Source organism: Eubalaena glacialis, chromosome 13 (genome assembly GCF_028564815.1).
Source record: "Eubalaena glacialis isolate mEubGla1 chromosome 13, mEubGla1.1.hap2.+ XY, whole genome shotgun sequence".
In the NCBI taxonomy this organism is placed as follows: domain Eukaryota; kingdom Metazoa; phylum Chordata; class Mammalia; order Artiodactyla; family Balaenidae; genus Eubalaena; species Eubalaena glacialis.
In genome coordinates this window covers 15,307,519-15,324,985 of record NC_083728.1, presented here as the reverse complement: position 1 = coordinate 15,324,985, position 17,467 = coordinate 15,307,519, and the positions used below count along the sequence as shown (strand labels likewise).

General features: G+C 55.5%; 2 protein-coding genes and 1 non-coding gene across 4 annotated transcripts; 2 read left to right on the top strand and 1 right to left on the bottom strand.

Moving 5' to 3' along the window:
• Window positions 1-15: 15 nt before the first annotated feature.
• On the top strand, window positions 16-6,933 carry CTSA (cathepsin A). Of its 2 annotated transcripts, XM_061210061.1 has the most exons (15): window positions 16-94; window positions 310-494; window positions 1,061-1,172; window positions 1,438-1,488; window positions 1,579-1,665; window positions 1,895-2,050; window positions 2,388-2,479; window positions 2,850-2,934; window positions 3,508-3,599; window positions 3,681-3,759; window positions 3,847-3,986; window positions 5,087-5,162; window positions 5,865-5,954; window positions 6,115-6,219; window positions 6,477-6,933. In XM_061210061.1, exons 2-15 carry the CDS (start codon window positions 310-312, stop codon window positions 6,558-6,560), a joined length of 1,434 nt encoding a protein of 477 aa, XP_061066044.1. In that variant the 5' UTR covers window positions 16-94; the 3' UTR covers window positions 6,561-6,933. The 2 variants fall into 2 exon arrangements, with proteins under 2 accessions (XP_061066044.1, XP_061066043.1); XM_061210060.1 differs by lacking the exon at window positions 16-94 and having other exon boundaries at window positions 288-494.
• PLTP (phospholipid transfer protein) lies at window positions 6,864-17,017 on the bottom strand. The gene is made up of 16 exons (XM_061210059.1): window positions 16,885-17,017; window positions 16,155-16,265; window positions 15,968-16,067; window positions 15,162-15,290; window positions 14,434-14,589; window positions 13,373-13,436; window positions 13,209-13,272; window positions 12,224-12,315; window positions 10,917-11,093; window positions 10,776-10,835; window positions 9,302-9,466; window positions 9,138-9,205; window positions 7,950-7,992; window positions 7,781-7,844; window positions 7,619-7,695; window positions 6,864-7,181 (listed from the first exon to the last, which is right to left on the bottom strand). Exons 2-16 carry the CDS (start codon window positions 16,252-16,254, stop codon window positions 7,050-7,052), a joined length of 1,491 nt encoding a protein of 496 aa, XP_061066042.1. The 5' UTR covers window positions 16,255-16,265; window positions 16,885-17,017; the 3' UTR covers window positions 6,864-7,049.
• Window positions 9,776-9,848, top strand: TRNAE-UUC (transfer RNA glutamic acid (anticodon UUC)). The gene has a single exon. It is a non-coding gene; the product is annotated as a tRNA-Glu (tRNA).
• Window positions 17,018-17,467: the final 450 nt, after the last annotated feature.

Here is a 17,467-nt window from a genome sequence, read left to right as displayed (position 1 = left end):
CTGTCACATGACGCTGGAGCACACGTGACTCGCAGTACACGTGACTTCCCGTCGCGGGCCACCTCCGGGAGAGCAAGGACGCGAGGGAGCAGAGGTGAGGGGAATCCGGAGGCTGGAAGGGATCCCGGAGGCTGGAAGGGATCCGGGAGCCCCCGGGGCGGGGCGGGGCGCGGCGCGGCGGAGGAAGCTCAGCGGGTGGGAGCTGGGACTGGGCCGGGGCTTCCCTCGCTGATGAGCCGCCAGCTCTTCCCAAGGGGCGGCTGAGCAGCGAGCGAGCGAGTAAACAGCCGGCACCGCTTCCTGGCGCAGATGGTCCGAGCCGCGCTGTCGCCGCCATTCCTCCTGCCGCTGCTGCTGCTCTCCTGGGCGCCCCGAAGCGAGGCAGCCCCCGACCAGGACGAGATCCAGTACCTGCCAGGGCTGGCCAAGCAGCCGTCTTTCCGCCAGTACTCTGGCTATCTCAGAGGCTCCGGCTCCAAGCACCTCCACTACTGGTCTGCAGCCCTGCCTCCCAGGGCGGGGTTGGGAGGGACACTGCGATGCCCACCGGGGGAGATGATAGGGAGGGGGGTGTTCTTTTTTTTAAATATAAATTTATTTTATTTATTTACTTATTTTGGCTGTGTTGGGTCTTCGTTGCTGCGTGCAGGCTTGCTCTAGTTGCGGCGAGCGGGGGCTACTCTTCGTTGCGGTGCACGGGCTTCTCATTGCGGTGGCTTCTCTCGTTGTGGAGCACAGGCTCTAGGCGCGCGGGCTTCAGTAGTTGTGGCACGCGGGCTCAGTACTTGTGGCTCGCTGGCTCTAGAGCACAGGCTCTGTGGTTGTGCCTCACGGGCTTAGTTGCTCCGCGGCATGTGGGATCTTCCCGGACCAGGGATCGAACCCTTGTCCCCTGCACCGGCAGACGGATTCTCAACCACTGCGCCACCAGGGAAGCCTGGGCGGGGGTGGGGGTGGGGTGGGGGGGTGGTTCTTAAGACCCTGAAGGAGCCTGGGAGCAGGGAGGGCTGTAAGGAGCCCTCCCCCCACCTGCACCCATCCTAGCCTGACTCCCTCCCAGGTTTGTGGAGTCCCAGAAGGATCCCAAGAGCAGCCCTGTGGTGCTGTGGCTCAATGGAGGGCCGGGCTGTAGCTCCCTAGACGGCCTCCTCACCGAGCACGGCCCCTTCCTGGTGAGTGGAAAGCAGCTCAGTAACCCCTGGTAAGGGGCAGGGAGGGGACAGTTCCCAAAGGAAAAAAGCGGGGAAGAGGGAGAAAAGGACTTTGTGATCTTCTGAAAATGTGTCCCTTTCCTGAGCCTCAGTTTCTTCATCTGTACCATTGGCTTGACTATTAGTACCTTTCAGGGATTTTGCCCGATTGTACAGTACTCAGCACGGTGGCCCTTTCCCTACCCCCAGCTGGTTCTCGGGACTTAGCCATCTCTTTCCTCCGCAGATCCAGCCAGACGGGGCCACTCTGGAGTACAACCCCTATTCCTGGAACCTGGTATCGCTGCCGCTGTGGGTCCTGTGGGGGTGTCTGGGCACTGGGATGGGGTGGGGAGCCTTCCTAAGCCCGTTTCCACTTCCCCTGTAGATTGCCAATGTGTTATACCTCGAGTCCCCAGCTGGGGTGGGCTTTTCCTACTCCGATGACAAGTCTTATGCAACCAATGACACCGAGGTGAGTCCGCTGCCTGCCCACATGCCCCAGCCTTGCTGGGTGGCATGATGCGGGGAGAGAAAGAGCATGCTCTTGGAGTCCATCCGTGGCTCTGTTGCGTGCTAGGTGGTGTGGTTTGGACAAGTCACATCCTGTTGCACAAACAGGGTGCGTTGGTGTCATTATCTCTGAGATTCTGTCTAGCTCAAACCCCAGCACTTCCCGATTCCCTCCATCCTGCCATCCCCAGGTGGCCCAGAGCAATTTTGAAGCCCTTAAAGATTTCTTCGGCCTCTTCCCGGAATACAAGGACAACGAGCTTTTCCTGACGGGAGAGAGCTATGCTGGCGTCTACATCCCCACCCTGGCAGTGTTGGTCATGCAGGACCCCAGCATGAACCTTCAGGTGCAGGGAGGCTGCAGGAGGGAAGGGAGGCATCCTGGGGTCATAGCCTTGTGGTTAGCAAGGTCAAACAGGTCAGCGCCTCCATTGCAACCCAGTCTTCCTTCATAACATCCCTGCCACTAGCTGGCCTCTCCCCGGACTGTGTGCCTTCCACAACAGAGAGCCTACTCATCAAGCTGCCAGCTCCATTCTTTACGTTGAGTGGCCTCCCCCACCCACCCACTCCCACAAACCAGCCTGGGTTTCAGTTTCCAGACTGCTGAAGGTCTGGGTGTGGGTCAAGGGAGGCTCTTCTTCCTCACCGTCCAGATGAGCTGACGCCATGGGTGTTTCACAGGGGCTGGCTGTGGGCAATGGACTCTCCTGCTATGAGCAGAATGACAACTCCCTGGTCTATTTCGCCTACTACCATGGCCTTCTGGGAAACAGGTATGGGAGGGGACCGTTGGGCAATCTCTGGGGCGCGGCACGTCATGGGACCTCAGGTCTGTCCTCCAGGCACATGATATCCCGGGTCCTACCCTGGTTGATGAGCAGAAGGTGGGGGCTGGCTTTATTAGAAAGGTTTTGGTGCTGAAAGGCCAAAGCACAGACATCAGAGTGTAAAGGGACGAAGGAGGGCTGCAGCATGGCCCAGGGCAGCCAGGTTTGGGAGCTACATACCACGCCCTGTGATAAATGTCCTTGTTCCCTGGGATTAGGTTCCTTGGGTCCAGGCTGTGATGGGAGGTTGAGAAGATGGGGTTTTCGCCTTCTCTGCCCACCATGGGCCTCAGCAAATCTCACTCATCTCCTACAGGCTCTGGTCTTCCCTCCAGACCCACTGCTGCTCTCAAAACAAGTGTAACTTCTACAACAACAAAGACCCAGAATGCGTGACCAATGTGAGGTTCTGCCCCTGCCCTCCGTCACCCCTGACAGCCCCCATCCTGAGAAGGGGACCACATCCCCTTTGGGGACTCCTCCCCCCGCATCCCCCTGTTGTTTCCTATCCTGCACCCTTCAGCAATTCGACGTTCTCTGGGACACATGAGTATGGATGTGTTTCCACACCACTTCCTGTGACTTCCCTGTGAGGGGAAAGGGCTTCTCACTCATCCATCGTCTGCGATGTGCCAGGACTTTGCTCAACTATGACAGTGTGGATTGTTCCATCTTCAAGAGTCTCCTTCAAGGGAGATGGTATTAGGCACATTTTCCAGATAAGGAAACTGAGGCCAAGCATGTTGAAGTCACTTGCCTGAAGTCACAGTGCTAGGAGGTAGAGGCATTAGGATTTGGACCCGGGACTAGCAGATTCCTTCCACTGAACCTCAGTTTCCCTGCCTGTGAAGAAAGGGGGGGAAGGGTAGTGACCAAGCGAAGTAGGAGAGCAATATATCTTGGGGCGCTGTTGGGGAGGTCATGGGGAGGCCAGGATTCTGTAAAGCATGGTGGCTTTTGGGGTGTCATTGCAGCTTCAGGAAGTGTCCCACATCGTGGGCAGCTCTGGCCTCAACGTCTACAACCTCTACGCTCCATGTGCTGGGGGGGTGCCCAGTCATCCAAGGTGGGCCCTGCCGTGTGTCCCTTGGGCCAACCCCAGTCCCATCTGGAGGCTGAGGCACTCATCCCCCGACCTCGCTTGCAGGTACGAGAAGGACACTCTCGTGGTCCAGGATCTGGGCAACATCTTCACTCGCCTGCCACCCAAGCGGATGTGGCATCAGGTGTGCAAGGGCCCACGCTTACCTCCCAGCAGGGTGGGGAGGGACAGGGCAGGGAAGCGAAGATCCTGACCCTCTGTGCGCCCCCAGGCACTGCTGCATTCTGCGGGAAAGGTGCGCCTGGACCCCCCCTGCACCAACACCACAGCCGCCTCCACCTACCTCAACTACCCTCTCGTGCGGAAGGCCCTCCACATCCCCAAGCAGCTGCCCCGCTGGGACGTGTGCAAGTGGGTTTCTGTGACCGCTCGTGGCCTGGGGGGTAGCGGGCTGTTGGGACTCGTGGGCATCAGAAAGGTTCCCAGGGATCCTTTGGCTAGGGTTTCTCAATGGGGACACAGAGGGCGTTCGGGGTGTGACAATGAATTGTACAATAGGATGTTCAAGGTCCCTGACCCCAAAGTTGATAGATATTCAGCCACCTCATTCTTTTTTTTTTTTTTTTTTTTTTGAGTTCCCAACCAGGGATTGAACCCGAGCCCTTGGCAGTGAAAACGCAGGAGTCCTAACCACTGGACCTCCAGGGAATCCCCCCAGCCACTTCATTCTTTTTTTTTTTTTTTTTTGTAATCCTTGGCTGTGTCGGGTCTTCGTTGCGGTGCATGGGCTTCTCTCTAGTTGTAGCGCATGGGCTTCTCTCTAGTTGCAGTGCGTGGGCTCTGTAGTTTGCAGCACGCAGGCTCTCTCGTTGAGGCGTGCGAGCTCAGTAGTTGTGGCACGGGCTTAGTTGCCCCGAGGCATGTGGGATCTTAGTTCCCCGACCGGGACCCACGTCCCCTGCATTGGAAGGCGGATTCTTTACCACTGGACCACCAGGGAAGTCCCAGCCACTTCGTTCTTAAGTAGCCACATTGGTTGTTAAAATATCAATTACTTAAATGGTATTTAGTAAAAAGACACTCCCATCCCCAGCCCCTCCCTGACTCCAGTACCACCCTAGCTGCCCACATCTCCTATGACCACTACAAGTAAGAGGGTGACGCCTGGCACAGCAGGGGCCACTCAGGTCCATTCTGATTGGTCAGCACGAGCCCTTATGCACTAATGCCAGTTGCACCCCAGCCATTGTAACAAAGTGTCCCTGTATATTTCTAAATGGAGGAGAGTTGGGGACCTCTGAATTCCAGCCCTCCCCCACCCCCCCCCACCCCCCCCCCGCCATCTAGATAAGTCCTAGAGAGGTTACATGCCCAAGGAGGGACTGAATCCCAGCTATCTGCCTCTTAGGCTGGAGCTTGGGAATAGCAGGGGGTAGGGGAGGGCGTCTGATCTATTGTCCCTTTTTCTCCCCCAACCTGGACCTGGTCTTCCTGCCCGCGTGCTCCTGCAGCTTCCTGGTGAATATCCAGTACCGCCGTCTCTACCAAACCATGTGTTCCCAGTACCTGAAGCTGCTGGCCGCACAGGTGAGTGGGGGCAGCACAGCTGGGTCCACCAGCAGCCTCAGGACCCTGGAGCAGTGTGGCGAGGCGGGGGCTCCTTCAGGGCGCCACTCGGGACAGGGGAAGCTGAAACTCCAAGAAGTGAAGTCACTTGCCCTAGGTCCTGTGGTCAGCAGGGTCAGGATTTGAACCTGGCTCTGTCCCCACCTTATGCTGCTCTGCTGGAGGGGGCAGAGAGGTCTGCGTCAGCCAAGGAGCCGTTAGGGTGAGAAGAGCTAGTCACATCGTGTTACAGAGAGGCAGACTGGGGTCTGAGGTGGGAGAGGGCCTTGTCCAAGGTCACCTAGGAGATACTGGCAGAGCCGGGGTAGGACCAGGTTCTGTACAGCACAGGGGTTCGAGCATGGGCTCTGGGGTCAGACTGCCTGAGTACAAGTCCCTTTACTAGCCTACTGGCCAGGTGACTCTGGGCAAGTTTCTCATATATCTTGAGACTTGATTTCCCCATCCATAAAATGGGGTTACTGATGGTATCTACTACCTTCATAGGGAAATCATTTAGCAGAGCACTGGGCAGGTAGGAAGTGGTCAGAAAACACAAGCGTTTCCTGGTTTATGCTATTTAGCTGGGCCTCTTGAATTCCCTGAGGGGTAGGGCTTGACCCGGGGAAGGGCTGGGGTTTGGGCTTATTCCAAACCCCCCATTTTTCCCCTGCCCTGCTTCAGAAATACCGGATCCTGCTGTACAACGGAGACGTGGACATGGCCTGCAATTTCATGGGAGATGAGTGGTTTGTGGATTCCCTCAACCAGAAGGTGAGGCCGGGGTCGGGCCGGTGCAGGGGTAGTGCAGCGTGGCTCTGGCAGACAGAGGGGGCAAACCTGGAGGAGCTCCCGGTCCCTGAGGTCTTGCTGGTGGCTGTGAGCAGAGATGATGGGGCAGCTACAGGCTGCTAAGTCTTTCCTGGTGGGGCAGATGGAGGTACAGCGCCGGCCCTGGTTGGTGGACTACGGGGACGGCGGGGAGCAGATCGCTGGCTTCGTGAAGGAGTTCTCCCACATCGCCTTTCTTACCATCAAGGTAGGGCCTGGGCCTGGTGAGGACTAGCGGGGCTGGAGGGGAGGGGCCAGGACCCGCCTGTCCTTTCCTTCTGACCTCCTTTTATGCTGGGTTACCATCTGGCCCGTGGAAGGGCAAGTTTTCGGGGGGAAGATGGGAAAAACAGATGGATTGGGGGAGCAGGAAGGTCACTGGCTAGAGGGGTCCAGTAGGATGATAGAAGCACCCAAGGGCAGGGGTTGTACAGGGAAGGAATCTCACAAAGCTCTGCCCTTCAGGGTGCCGGACACATGGTCCCCACTGACAAGCCCCAGGCTGCCCTCACCATGTTCTCCCGCTTCCTGAATAAGCAGCCATACTGATGACCACGGGGAGCAGCCCCCCACTGCCTGATCCAGCCCTTCCCAGCCTCTCCTGCCAGAAGGGAGGTCCTCCTTTATGCAAAATGCCCCTGTGAGGCAGATCCCTGCCTCCAGAACTGCCCCCACCCCCCTCCACAGCCCTGTGCATCCCAGACCTGGCCCCAGCGCCTCACATATACAGTCTGGGGAGAGTTGGCACTTTATAACTCACTGGGGTGAGGCCTGGCCCCCTCCCTGCTTAAAGAATGCCCTCAATGCACTGATCGCATCCCAGGAACACAACAGAGCTCAGGACAGCCCACGGGGAGGGGTGGACGGACTGTAATTGATGGATTGACTGTGATTATGGAATTAAATTGGGTACAGCTTAAAACCCCATCTTCTCTGTGGCACTGGGGGTTAGAGGACACTAGAGGCTGTGACGGGGTGAGGGAGGGGATGAGAGACGGTGGAGTCCTGAATGCAGCTGCCAGGGTCGGGGTTGAGGACTCAGACAGCTGCCATGGAGGGTGGCGGGGCACTGGGTGCTCGGGGGTCCCTGGTGTTGGCAGGCCGGTTCTTCTCAATCACCTCTCGCAGCCCTTTGGCAAAGTGGAGGTCAGCCCCGATGGTGAGGAAACCCTGTGCAGGGAGGCAGAGAAGGGAGTCTCTTCATTCCATTACCGAGAGCAGGGTTTAGAGACGGAGACAAGAGTCCCTGGCCTCAATCTAGTGGGAGAGGTGGAGCAGCAGAGCGGTTCTTATAACTCCCTGTGAAGGGTGCTGAAACAGAGGCTGCAGGGGCACAGCCTGTGGAGGTCAAGGAGGGCTTCCTGGAGGAGATGAGCTCTTAGCTAAGACCCGAAAGATTAGTAGGCACTGGGGGTAGAATCAGGGAAGAGTGTTCCAAGGTGAGGACACAGCCAGTGCAAAGGGCTGGAGGAATCTGATGTAAGATTAAAATGAGAAGAGGCAGTTGATAAGGGAGAAGCTAGGATCAGGTCACGGAGGGCACACGAGAGCTGTAGAGGGAGGGGAAGAAAGGCTCTGCCCTCCTTCCCCATCGCACCCCTACTCACCACGTGGTTTGTCACCACCTCGCGCACAAAGTCAATACCCTCAGGGAGTGGGATCTGCACCCCACGCCAGGTCCGCTCTGTGGGTGGGAACAGCCAGCTCAGTCTGGGCCCACCTGGCTCCCCTGTCCTTTCCCCCTCCCTCCTCACTTCCCCCAACCCTACCATTGAGCATGGGCATCACCCCGATCTGCAGCATGGTCTTCAGAGGGGCCTGCAGTGGGATCAGCTGGGAGGGAGGAGGGAGGAAGTCAGGGCATCCCGTAGAGGGTGGGCTCGCCTTCGCTGCCCACCTCAACCCCAGCCCTGGCCCACCCCCCCATTCCCAGCTCACTGCCAGCGACTCTAATGCAGACTGGTTTGAGTAGATTCGGAACCTGTGGGAAAAAAAGAAGGGTCCAGTGGGCACAAGCCCTTGGAAGCTCCACCTTCTCCAGGCCACTCAGGCCTACCCACCCAAAGCCCCTGAGTTTCAGTCTTAGATGTTACACCTACAAACCTTTCCAGGGGGTTCTACCAATTTGCAGGTGTGTATCCTTGGGTGAGTCATTTCTCCCTCTTTGAGTCGCCTTTTCTCCAAGTCTGCTACTTTTTTCTTCCAGTTTTTTTTGTTTGTTTGTTTAATTTCAAGGCTGCTACTTTTTATTTGTGGAGTACCTCCTATAAGCTAGACTTCTGCTGATGGCTTTACACGTGTTGTTTACATTTATTTAGCAAAACTTTCAGTGCTTACTCCCTGCCAGATACTATGCATGTTAAAAAGTTAAATATTATTAAACTATTTTAAAATGCCACCTCATAACAACCCTAAGAAATTGGCACTATTACAATTTGCACTTTATAGAGGAGGCAGATGAGGCCCAGAGAGATTAAGTAATTTGCACGAGGTCACATAGCTGGCAAACTGCAGAACCTGCCTCCAGAATCTAGACTCTTAACCTCTACCCTGCATTATCTCATTTAACTCCCCAGAACAATGCTGTCCAATAGAACTTTCTGTAAAATGTTCTATATCTGCACTGTCCACACAGTAACCATTAGCTACATGTGATTATAGAAATGAGCAACTGAGGAACTATTTAATTGTAATTAAATGTAAATAGCCACATGTGGCTAGTGTCTGCCACAGTGGACGGCACGTCCTTGGAAAGTAGGTGCTACTATTTTCTATATTTAATGCATGAAGAAAATGAAGCTCAGAAAGATAAAGTGACTTGTTTTAAGATCACAAAGCTAAGATGTGCAAAATCCATGTTCTCATGCACTTTGCCGTGTGACTGTAGGTGTGTCATTTAACCTTGCTGGGCCAGCTTGGTCATCTCTCATAATACCTGCTCTGGCTGCCTCTGGGTGGTGAGAATGCAGAGAAACTACACTAAAATGAAACACTTTTTATGCGTTAACAAGACCCCGGCTCTCCAGTGGCTTATAGGTATGACTGGATTTTAGCTCCCCAGTATTTTTGGGCAGGTGTGATTATCCTGAAGACACTGAGGCTCAGAGAGGTTACAGGCTCGCCCACCTGCGCAGGTCCAGCTGTGTGCGCAGCACCTTCCCCCGGAGTGCCATCTTGGCGCTGAGACGGACATCCTGTGTAAGAAGGTAGGGAGGGTGGTGTTACGGCCCCAAAGGGTGTCCGCGGTCCTCCTCCCCGATCCCTCGCAGCCCCGACCCTGGTCTCCGTACCATGGTCATGCTGGACAGCTTGACCTCAGGCTGGTTGGGTGGGACCAGGGCGATGGTGACACTGGCAGTGACAGAGATGGTGGTGCCCGAGGGCTTGATGGTGCAGCGTGGTGGCGCCGTGACCCGCAGCTCCAGCTTCAGCGGAGAGTCGATCTCTGCCGGGCTCTGGGGACAGAGCAGGGAGGACAGGTCAAGTTCCAGACGGGTCAAGTCCTCCTCCCTGGTGAGTCCACGGGGAGGAGGGGGTGGCTCTACCATCTGGGAGCCCAGAGACACAAATGGGAAGACTGGTCTGGCTTCCGGAACCCTCCAGAACTGTGTCCAGCCTCTGCCTTTGCTCAGACAAGGGAATGTCTCATTCTAGGAATGCCTCCTTCCTTCTCTTTCTGCTTTCCTGAGTTCTCAGGATTCAGGACCCATCTCCAATCCAGACTCCTCCGGGACAGTCTCTTTGCGTTAAATATCCCGGGGAATTCCCTGGTAGTCCAGTGGTTAGGACTCGGCGCTTTCACTGCCGTGGCCCCAGGTTCAATCCCTGGTCAGGGAACTAGGATCCTGCAAGCCGCGCAGCATGGCCAAAAAAAAAAAAAAAAAAATCTCAAGCTCCCTGCCATACCTCTTTTCTTGAAACTGCTGAGCTATTTCTTCCACAGGTAGTGTAGTGACCAAGTGCTTACTTTTCACCAAACACTTCACATGTGTTAGCTCATTTAAACCTCACAATAACTGTGTGAAGCAGGTATTAAATTACACCCATTTTTGAGATGGGGAAATTGAGGCACAGAGAGGTTAAGCAACTTGTCCAAGTTGTGTTATTTAGTTGCAGAACTGGGACTCAGACCCAGGCAGTCTGGCAATAGAGCCTATGCTCTTAACAACACTTGGCCACGATCATGATGATGACAAGGATAGCATTCATAGCAGCTGGTGTTGACTGAGTACTTCCTCTGTTGTTGTAATTGCTCCAAATGTATTAATGCATTTAATCCTCATGACAACTCTGGGAGGTTGCATAGTATATAGGAGAGAGGCAGGGTGACTTGGAATCACACAGATTCCTATCTGGGTTCAAATCTCAGCTCCATCATTTACAAGGTAGAACCAAGGACAGGTCCTTTAATGATCACTGAACTATTTCTTTAAAAATTTTAACTCCCCATTAAACAAGGGAAGATAAGCAAAAAGGATAATACATCAGTCGCTGTGAAAGCCCCTACAGTGGCCGAGCTTGGGTTCTCAGCCCACCCTCCTCATGGCTTCGTGAAGGAGACGGAGCGGGAGCAGCAAGGCCCCTTCACAGACCTGGAAACAGGCTTGGCCAGGTGAGGGGATGTGGCCACAGGCAGGAGGCCAGGCCTTCTGTCTACTCCACAGCTGCCACTGGGGGCTCTACTTGCCTCACCGGTCCCATCACGGGTGTGCGGATGGCGTGCCCACCCCCCTGGCCAGGTTCCTACCTCCCGCTGACACTCACCAGCAGGACGATGTTCCCAAAGTAGGTGGTCCTCAGCAGCATGTCCAGATCATGGGGCACCTGGACCGGGGAATTGGGGATAAGGCAGAAGCTCCATCACAGGCCCCCTCTTGCCCATCCCACAAACAGACCCTGGCATACCTTGGCCCCCACCAGCGACAGCTTCAGGGCCCCTGCCCGGAAGTAGCTCTCCATGGCAGAGTCGAAGAAGAACTCAGAGAAGGCCACGTATACCATCCGCTCCTCCTCGGGCAGCTGGGGCTCCACCGCCTGATTGCGCAGGCTCCAGTTGCCGTCGGCCAGGGGAAAGAAGGCCCCCTGGGGTTGGAGGCTCAGGGTCAGGGCCAAGGCAGACTAGCCCAGCACCCAGATGTCTCCAGGCTCTGTGGGGATGGTGGGGGGTTGGACCCGGTTGCTGTCCTTGGGGGACTCAACAGGTACTTTTCTCAAAAAGCATGGAAAGGAAGGTAGCAGGAGTGCTTCAAGGGAGCAATCCCATCAGACTGGAGAAGAGAGGCTAAGCAAAGGGTTCAAGGAGGAGGTAGCACTCGAGTGGGCCTTGAGACTAGATGGTAGTAATGATGGCAGCTGCTGCCTACACATACACAGTAATTCTTCTGTGCTCCTTACCTAGACCAACTCCTTTAATCCACATAACATCCCATGAGATTATCTTTTCTTTTTTCTTCTTAATTGTTTGGCCTTGCCACGCGGCATGTGGGATCTTAATACCCTGACCAGGGATCGAACCTCTGCCCCCTGCAGTGGAAGCATGGAGTCTTAACCACTGGACCGCCAGGGACGTCCCGAGATTATCTTTTCTTACTGTATTATTTCCATTTACGTATTAGGAAACAGGCACAGAAAGGTTAAGCCACTGGCTTAAGATTACACAGCTAGTAAGTGGCAGAGCTGGGAGCTGACCTTCAGGCATTCTAGCTCCAGAGTCTGTGCTCTGAAACTCTGCTACAGTCCACTGGGAGGAGCAATGGTAATGGCCACATACTAGTTGGGTGGCCTTGGACAGGTGCCATCGCCTCCCTGAGCAAGTCTCCACATCCCTAAAATGAGTATAACGTCACTACCTGATTTACAGGGTTGTGAGAGGATGAAATGAGATTGTGTGCGTTAGAACTGAATGTTCAATTCCTTCAGGGAAGGTGGGGGAAGACAGGGCATGAGCAAAGGCCCTGAGGTAGGAAGCGAAGGGCATTTTTTGGAACTAGTAGCTGCAGAGGAACAGGATGAAGTTAGAAAGTTGGGGCCAGACAAGATGAACAAGGCTGAGTGCCAGACGCAGGAGTTGAACCTGATTCTGTAGCCAGTGGGAAGCCACCGCATCCCCAGCAATGGAGGGGCCGCATCATAGCTGTGCTTTAGGGAACTAAAACCAGCAACGTAGGGCAGAAGGAGGGGGTCTGGTTACACACACCAGCCGGACAGCTCACCCGGAATTCCATGTCCAGACTGCTGGCGGAGGCCACGGGATCCTTCAGGAGGGAGTAGTCAATGCCAACGAGCTCGTCCACAGCGCTGCGCACTGCGGGGAGGGGCTTGAGTCACGCAAAGCTGTGTGATGCTGGGCAGGGTGCTTAAGCTCTCTGGGCCTCAGTTGCTCATTCATAGAATGGTGATTATAATACTTCCCTCATAGGGTTGTTATGAGGATCAAATTAGTTTTACGTGGAAAGCATTTAGTGCCTGGTGTGCAGGAAGTGCTCAACAATGTTAGCTATTATTATTATTGTGGGGATTTTGTGGTGGTTTTGTTTTTTGGTTTTTTTTTTTTTTTTTTTTTGGCCACACTGGGCGACTTTCGGGATCTTAGTTCCCCGACCAGGGATTAAACTCGGGGCCACAGCAGTGAAAGCGCTGAGTCCTAACCACTCGACTGCCAGGGAACTCCCTATTATTATTGTTGTTGTTGTTGTTGTTATTACTACTACTACTACTATCAGTACATAGGTTTCATCAAGTCACTAAACAAGATGGCAAGGGATTCCCTTCTGTCATTGGTTTCCCCTGCCTTCTCCTTCCTGTCCCGTGCCCCTTGTATGTGGCATGATGATCTCATAGCTTAGGAAAAGAGAATTCACGTTAATTGAGCTCCTATTAAGTGCCCGGTGATGAACACAAATGAGGCCCCAACAGCAAGCACATATTAAGGATCTTGACAGCCATGCCCTCAGTCAACCCTCAGCAACCCAGGGGAGTGGTCCTCAACCAGGCAAGGAAACCAAGTGAGAAAAGTGAGTACTTACCCTGGGTCACACAGGAAGGCAGAGGCCACTTTTGAACCCAGGCCTGTTCCATCACAGGGCTTGGAAGGGGCCTACTCAGGTGCTACCTGATAGCTGCGCACCCAGCCTCCCCAGCCCCACTCCAGCTCCAAGGCTGGGCCCAGAGCTCTCGGTCCCACCCGCACCAACTCACCAGGCACAGTGTCCAGCAGGGAGTTGAGAAGCACGGTCCCTGCATGGTAGAGCACGGGGCAGATCTGGGAGGTGGGGGCCAGAGTCAAGGTCTTCGAAAGAGAGGGCACGCCCACCCCCGCTGTCCCCCAACACCGCCTGCCCCCCACTCGCCACTGCCCACACCTGCTGGTTGAGGAGGAAGTGCATCCCCGAGGTGATGAACATGGAGAGAAATTCATACACCTTCCTGTGAGGAGAGGAGAGGCCAGGTGAATCCAGACCCTGCCCCACCCCCAACCCAGGTCTGGGAGAAATCACAGCGACCAGAGATGGTGGGGGATGGGGGGAATACCCCTACTTTGACTTAAGTTACCACCTCTTTGATGGAGGTTTTCCATGACTTGGGCTCAAATCCCCTTCTCCGGGCTGATTCTCAAGACCTCCTCTCCCACCCTGTCCCCCACCAGCCAAATGAATCTACCCAGAGTTCCTCAAATCTCCTCTGAGCATCCTCAGCTCCATATGCTTACTCATGTCCTCCCTTACACCCTCAATGCTCCTGTCCTGTATTTCCCCGTCTGGGTGCAGGTGCTTCCTCTTCCAGGCAGTCCTCCCGGATTACCCTCCTCTGAACCCCCCCCTTCCCCAGAGTACTTTCTTGGTCCCTCTCTCAAGGCCCCAATGACAAATGTTTTGTCCCTCCAGTCAGGCTCTGTGCTCCTTTCTAAATCCTCAGGGCCTGGCATACACTTTGTTGAATAAATAAAAAATTGACCAAATTGACCAACACCAGATAATAAATCCACCATTTTCTCTCCCCCATCCTCTTCCAGAACCAGCACAAATTCCCCTTCTCAGCCCCAAACTTGGAACTATGTTATTATTTTTGTTATTAGTAGTAAGAGCTACCAATTATTGAGAACCAAGTACACACCCACTGTGTACACTGGTCCTCACAATGGTTCTTATCTAAGTGGCTAGCCCATACTATATGTCAGGTACTGTTCTAAATATTTTTGTATAGATTAAGATAAACAGTCCTCACATCTCATAAAATAGGTCCTATTACCATCCCCATCTTACAGAGCTTCAGCGACTTGCCCAAGGTCACACAGCCAGGAAGTGGTGGCGCTGAGATTTGGACCCAGTTAGTCTGACTCCCAAGCCTGCACATTGTGCGTTGCACTAGGCAGATGGGCTGTGGGTCTCAAATGGCGTGCACTGGGGTTGGGGACGGGGCTTACTTGAAGGTTCCGCCAAAGGCTGCATGCATTCTGGAGACAGAGGCCTGGCAGGAGACGTTGGACACTTTGATCCGGCCAGTGGGATCCCGGGAGAGCTGCAGAGCGGTGTGGATGGACACACCCTCGGCGGAGGCGTTGATATATCCCCCATCGTAGCTGCGGTGGGGGCGGGGGTGGGGGGTTAATGTTCACTCCGGCTTAGAGCTTAACCAAGTCTTCACTGCCCTCCTCCTCGCCCCCCTACATCATGACTGCTCTTAATAAGACTTTACTTACTTCTGCACAGTATACCAGACATTCTATGAATTGGGTAAGATTGTCCCTATTGTACAGATGAGGAAACTGAGGCTCAGAAAGGCTAAGGGGGACTTACCTGGTGGCGCAGTGGTCAAGAATCCGCCTGCCAATGCAGGGGACACGGGTTTGATCCCTGGTCTGGGAAGGTCCCACATGCTGCGGAGCAGCTAAGCCCGTGCGCCACAACTACTGAGCCTGCGCTCTAGAGCCCGTGCTCCACAACAAGAGAAGCCACCGCAATGAAAAGCCCGCGCACCGCAACAAAGAGTCACCCCCGCTCGCCGCAACTAGAGAAAGCCCGCAAGCAGCAACGAAGACCCAAGGCAGCCAGAAAAAAAAAAAAAAAAAGGCTCAGCGATTGTCCACAGCTCCACAGCACCCCCAGTCTTCCTGATCCGCCCTCCACTGCCCTGAGGGTGCCAGGTCCTCACAAGAACCAGTAGAGGAGCTGTCTCCGGAAGCGCAGCCCCAAGGAGCCATTGTTGATCTGTAGCATCAGCTCCTGCTCTGGCTGGAAATGGAGCTCAGAGGATGTCAGCTGCAGCTCCATGACCTTCACCCTGTGGGAGGAGACCTCAGGGTCAGATTCAGGACCAAGAAAAGGGGACCCCACCCAACCACAGCAAATTCATTCCCTCCTCTTCCAGTCCAGGCCTGGGGAAGCTGGGGTGGGTAGAATGAATTCTTCCATTGCCCCTCACGTACCCAACCTGTGCTTGGGTGGCGAAAACTTGGACTTGGGTGGCTCAGAGACTAACTTCTCATGACCCAGGTGTTAAAAGTGAGCTTCACCCCCTCTCTTAGAAGTCCTGTTGCACTTCCTTCCCTCCCCCACCCTGGGATTGCTAGACCCTGTCCCCACTATCCTAAACCACAGGCCTTTATCTCCGGTTCCTCTTACCTCTCCCATTAGCTCCACCCGGGTGCCCTACATCCCACTCTCATCCACTGGCAATTTTCTTGACTCCGCCTCTCTGGAGCTCTTTGGCCAGCCTCAGTTCCACAGGTTAGGCTTCACTTTTCTTGGTCCCTACTACATTTTTAGGCCACGCCCACCTGCTTGGTCCCGCTTCTGTAGGCAGGCTAGGCCTTTATCTTTTCGGGCCTCATTCAGTGTCTTAAGTCCAGCCTCCTCGATTTGGCCACGCCCATGTTACACTCAGCCCTCCTGTCTTCGAGACTCCGTGGGTATTTCCTCGCCCCCTACCAAGACCCCGCCCCCTCGGCCCCCACTTACTCAGAGATATTGTAGTAGAAGTGGCCCTCTCGGCCCCGCAGGTCCGGAATGGTGATGGTCTCCAGCTCTTGCTCCAGAAAGCGCAAACCCTCCTGCTTCACTGAAGCAGCAGTGAGACCCTTAGCTCCTGCACCCGCTGCCGGTGCGACTCCACCCACAGCCGCCCCGGCCCGCCCCCACGTCTTACCTAGCTCAAGCGCCTTGGAGGTGATGCGGATCTTGCAGCCGGGGAGCTCGGCCTGAGCGCCTGCCAGCAGCGCTAGAAACAGGGCCCCGAAGAGGGCCATGGCGAGCGGGCCTGGGGGTGGGGTGGGATCGCGGGAGTCATCCAGGCCTCTAAAACCCACTCCTCGGATGGCCAACCAAAAGAGCGGGCTGGCCGTGATCGTTAAGCTTGAGATATTTCTTCGGGGAACTTGGAACCAATAATATTGCCTCCATTTGACAGACGCGGAAACTGAGGCTCATGCGACGTGCGCTCTGGCTCCCAGAGGATTTGGGGCACGGGGGAGAGGAAGGGGACCTCCTCGGCTCGCTTTTGCAACCACCGCATGACGAGTTTGGACCTCCCGGGGACCAAGCCACCCTCCCCCCCCCACAACAACCTCCCTCTTCCTCTGCGGCGGGCGGGCGCGGCTTGCACGTTACCATGGGAACGGCTGCACGCGCATTCCTGCGGGGTGGCTTGCGGTCTCCTAGGCCCCGAGCCGGAGGAGCAAAGGGAGAAAGCTGCCGGCCCGACCTCCGGCTCCCGGGTCTCCCGGCTCCTCCAGGTCCTGAATACCTGTCGTCGGGCTTCTGCCTGGTGCCCCCCATTTCAGCGCCCTCCTTCAGGGGAGCTCTTCCCCACCCCGGGTTCAGTAGACCACGCGGCCGGGCGAGGGTCTGGGGGTGGATGGGGACGCGCCCCAACTCACTAAAAGGTGGAGCTGGTGGTCGGCGCGGTCACGTGGGGCGGCTGGCAAAGCAGGGGATCCAGGCGGCGGGGTCTGGCGGGCAGCGCTGTTCCAGCCGCCTTTATACAGACGGGCCTCCCCGACCCCCCTCCTCTCTCCCACTCTCCCCTCCTCCCTCGGGGGTTGGGAGGGAATGGGGCGGGACGCTGGCAGCCGGGAGGGTGGAGAGGGCTGTACGGAGCCCCGTGACAAGCCTGGCCGTTGTCAAGACAAGTGGGGGACCCAAGCCCGGCAGGAGGGAGGGAAGTGCAGAAGTCGGCCCGCCCAACCCCAGTAATCCCTGCTTTGCTGGGACCTTGGTTCAAATTCCGGTTACCCATCTCCTCCTGCATGATCCTGGACAAGTCACTTCACTTGGGTTCCTGAGCCTCAGTTTCCTCATCCAGCAAAATGTGTGTGACAATAGGAACTACCTCTTAGGCCCAGGGCAAGCCACAGAGTCAATGCCCAAGGCACGTTTTTTTCCTTCCCTTCCACCCAGAATCATCTCAGTACCTCTCCTTGCCAGGTTTCACTATGGGAAGCCCCACGGCCACCCCACACC

Bases quoted from the DNA above. Each gene is read 5' to 3' on its own strand.
- CTSA (XM_061210061.1), top strand. From the start codon at position 310: ATGGTCCGAGCCGCGCTGTCGCCGCCATTCCTCCTGCCGCTGCTGCTG. The intron at 2,935-3,507 runs GTGAGGTTCTGC...GTGTCATTGCAG, and splicing joins ACCCAGAATGCGTGACCAAT to CTTCAGGAAGTGTCCCACAT. The intron at 5,955-6,114 runs GTGAGGCCGGGG...CTGGTGGGGCAG, and splicing joins TGGATTCCCTCAACCAGAAG to ATGGAGGTACAGCGCCGGCC.
- PLTP (XM_061210059.1), bottom strand. From the start codon at position 16,254: ATGGCCCTCTTCGGGGCCCTGTTTCTAGCGCTGCTGGCAGGCGCTCAG. The intron at 9,467-10,775 runs GTGAGTGTCAGC...CTCTGTCCCCAG, and splicing joins TTGGGAACATCGTCCTGCTG to AGCCCGGCAGAGATCGACTC. The intron at 7,845-7,949 runs GTGAGCTGGGAA...CCTCCCTCCCAG, and splicing joins CTGCATTAGAGTCGCTGGCA to CTGATCCCACTGCAGGCCCC.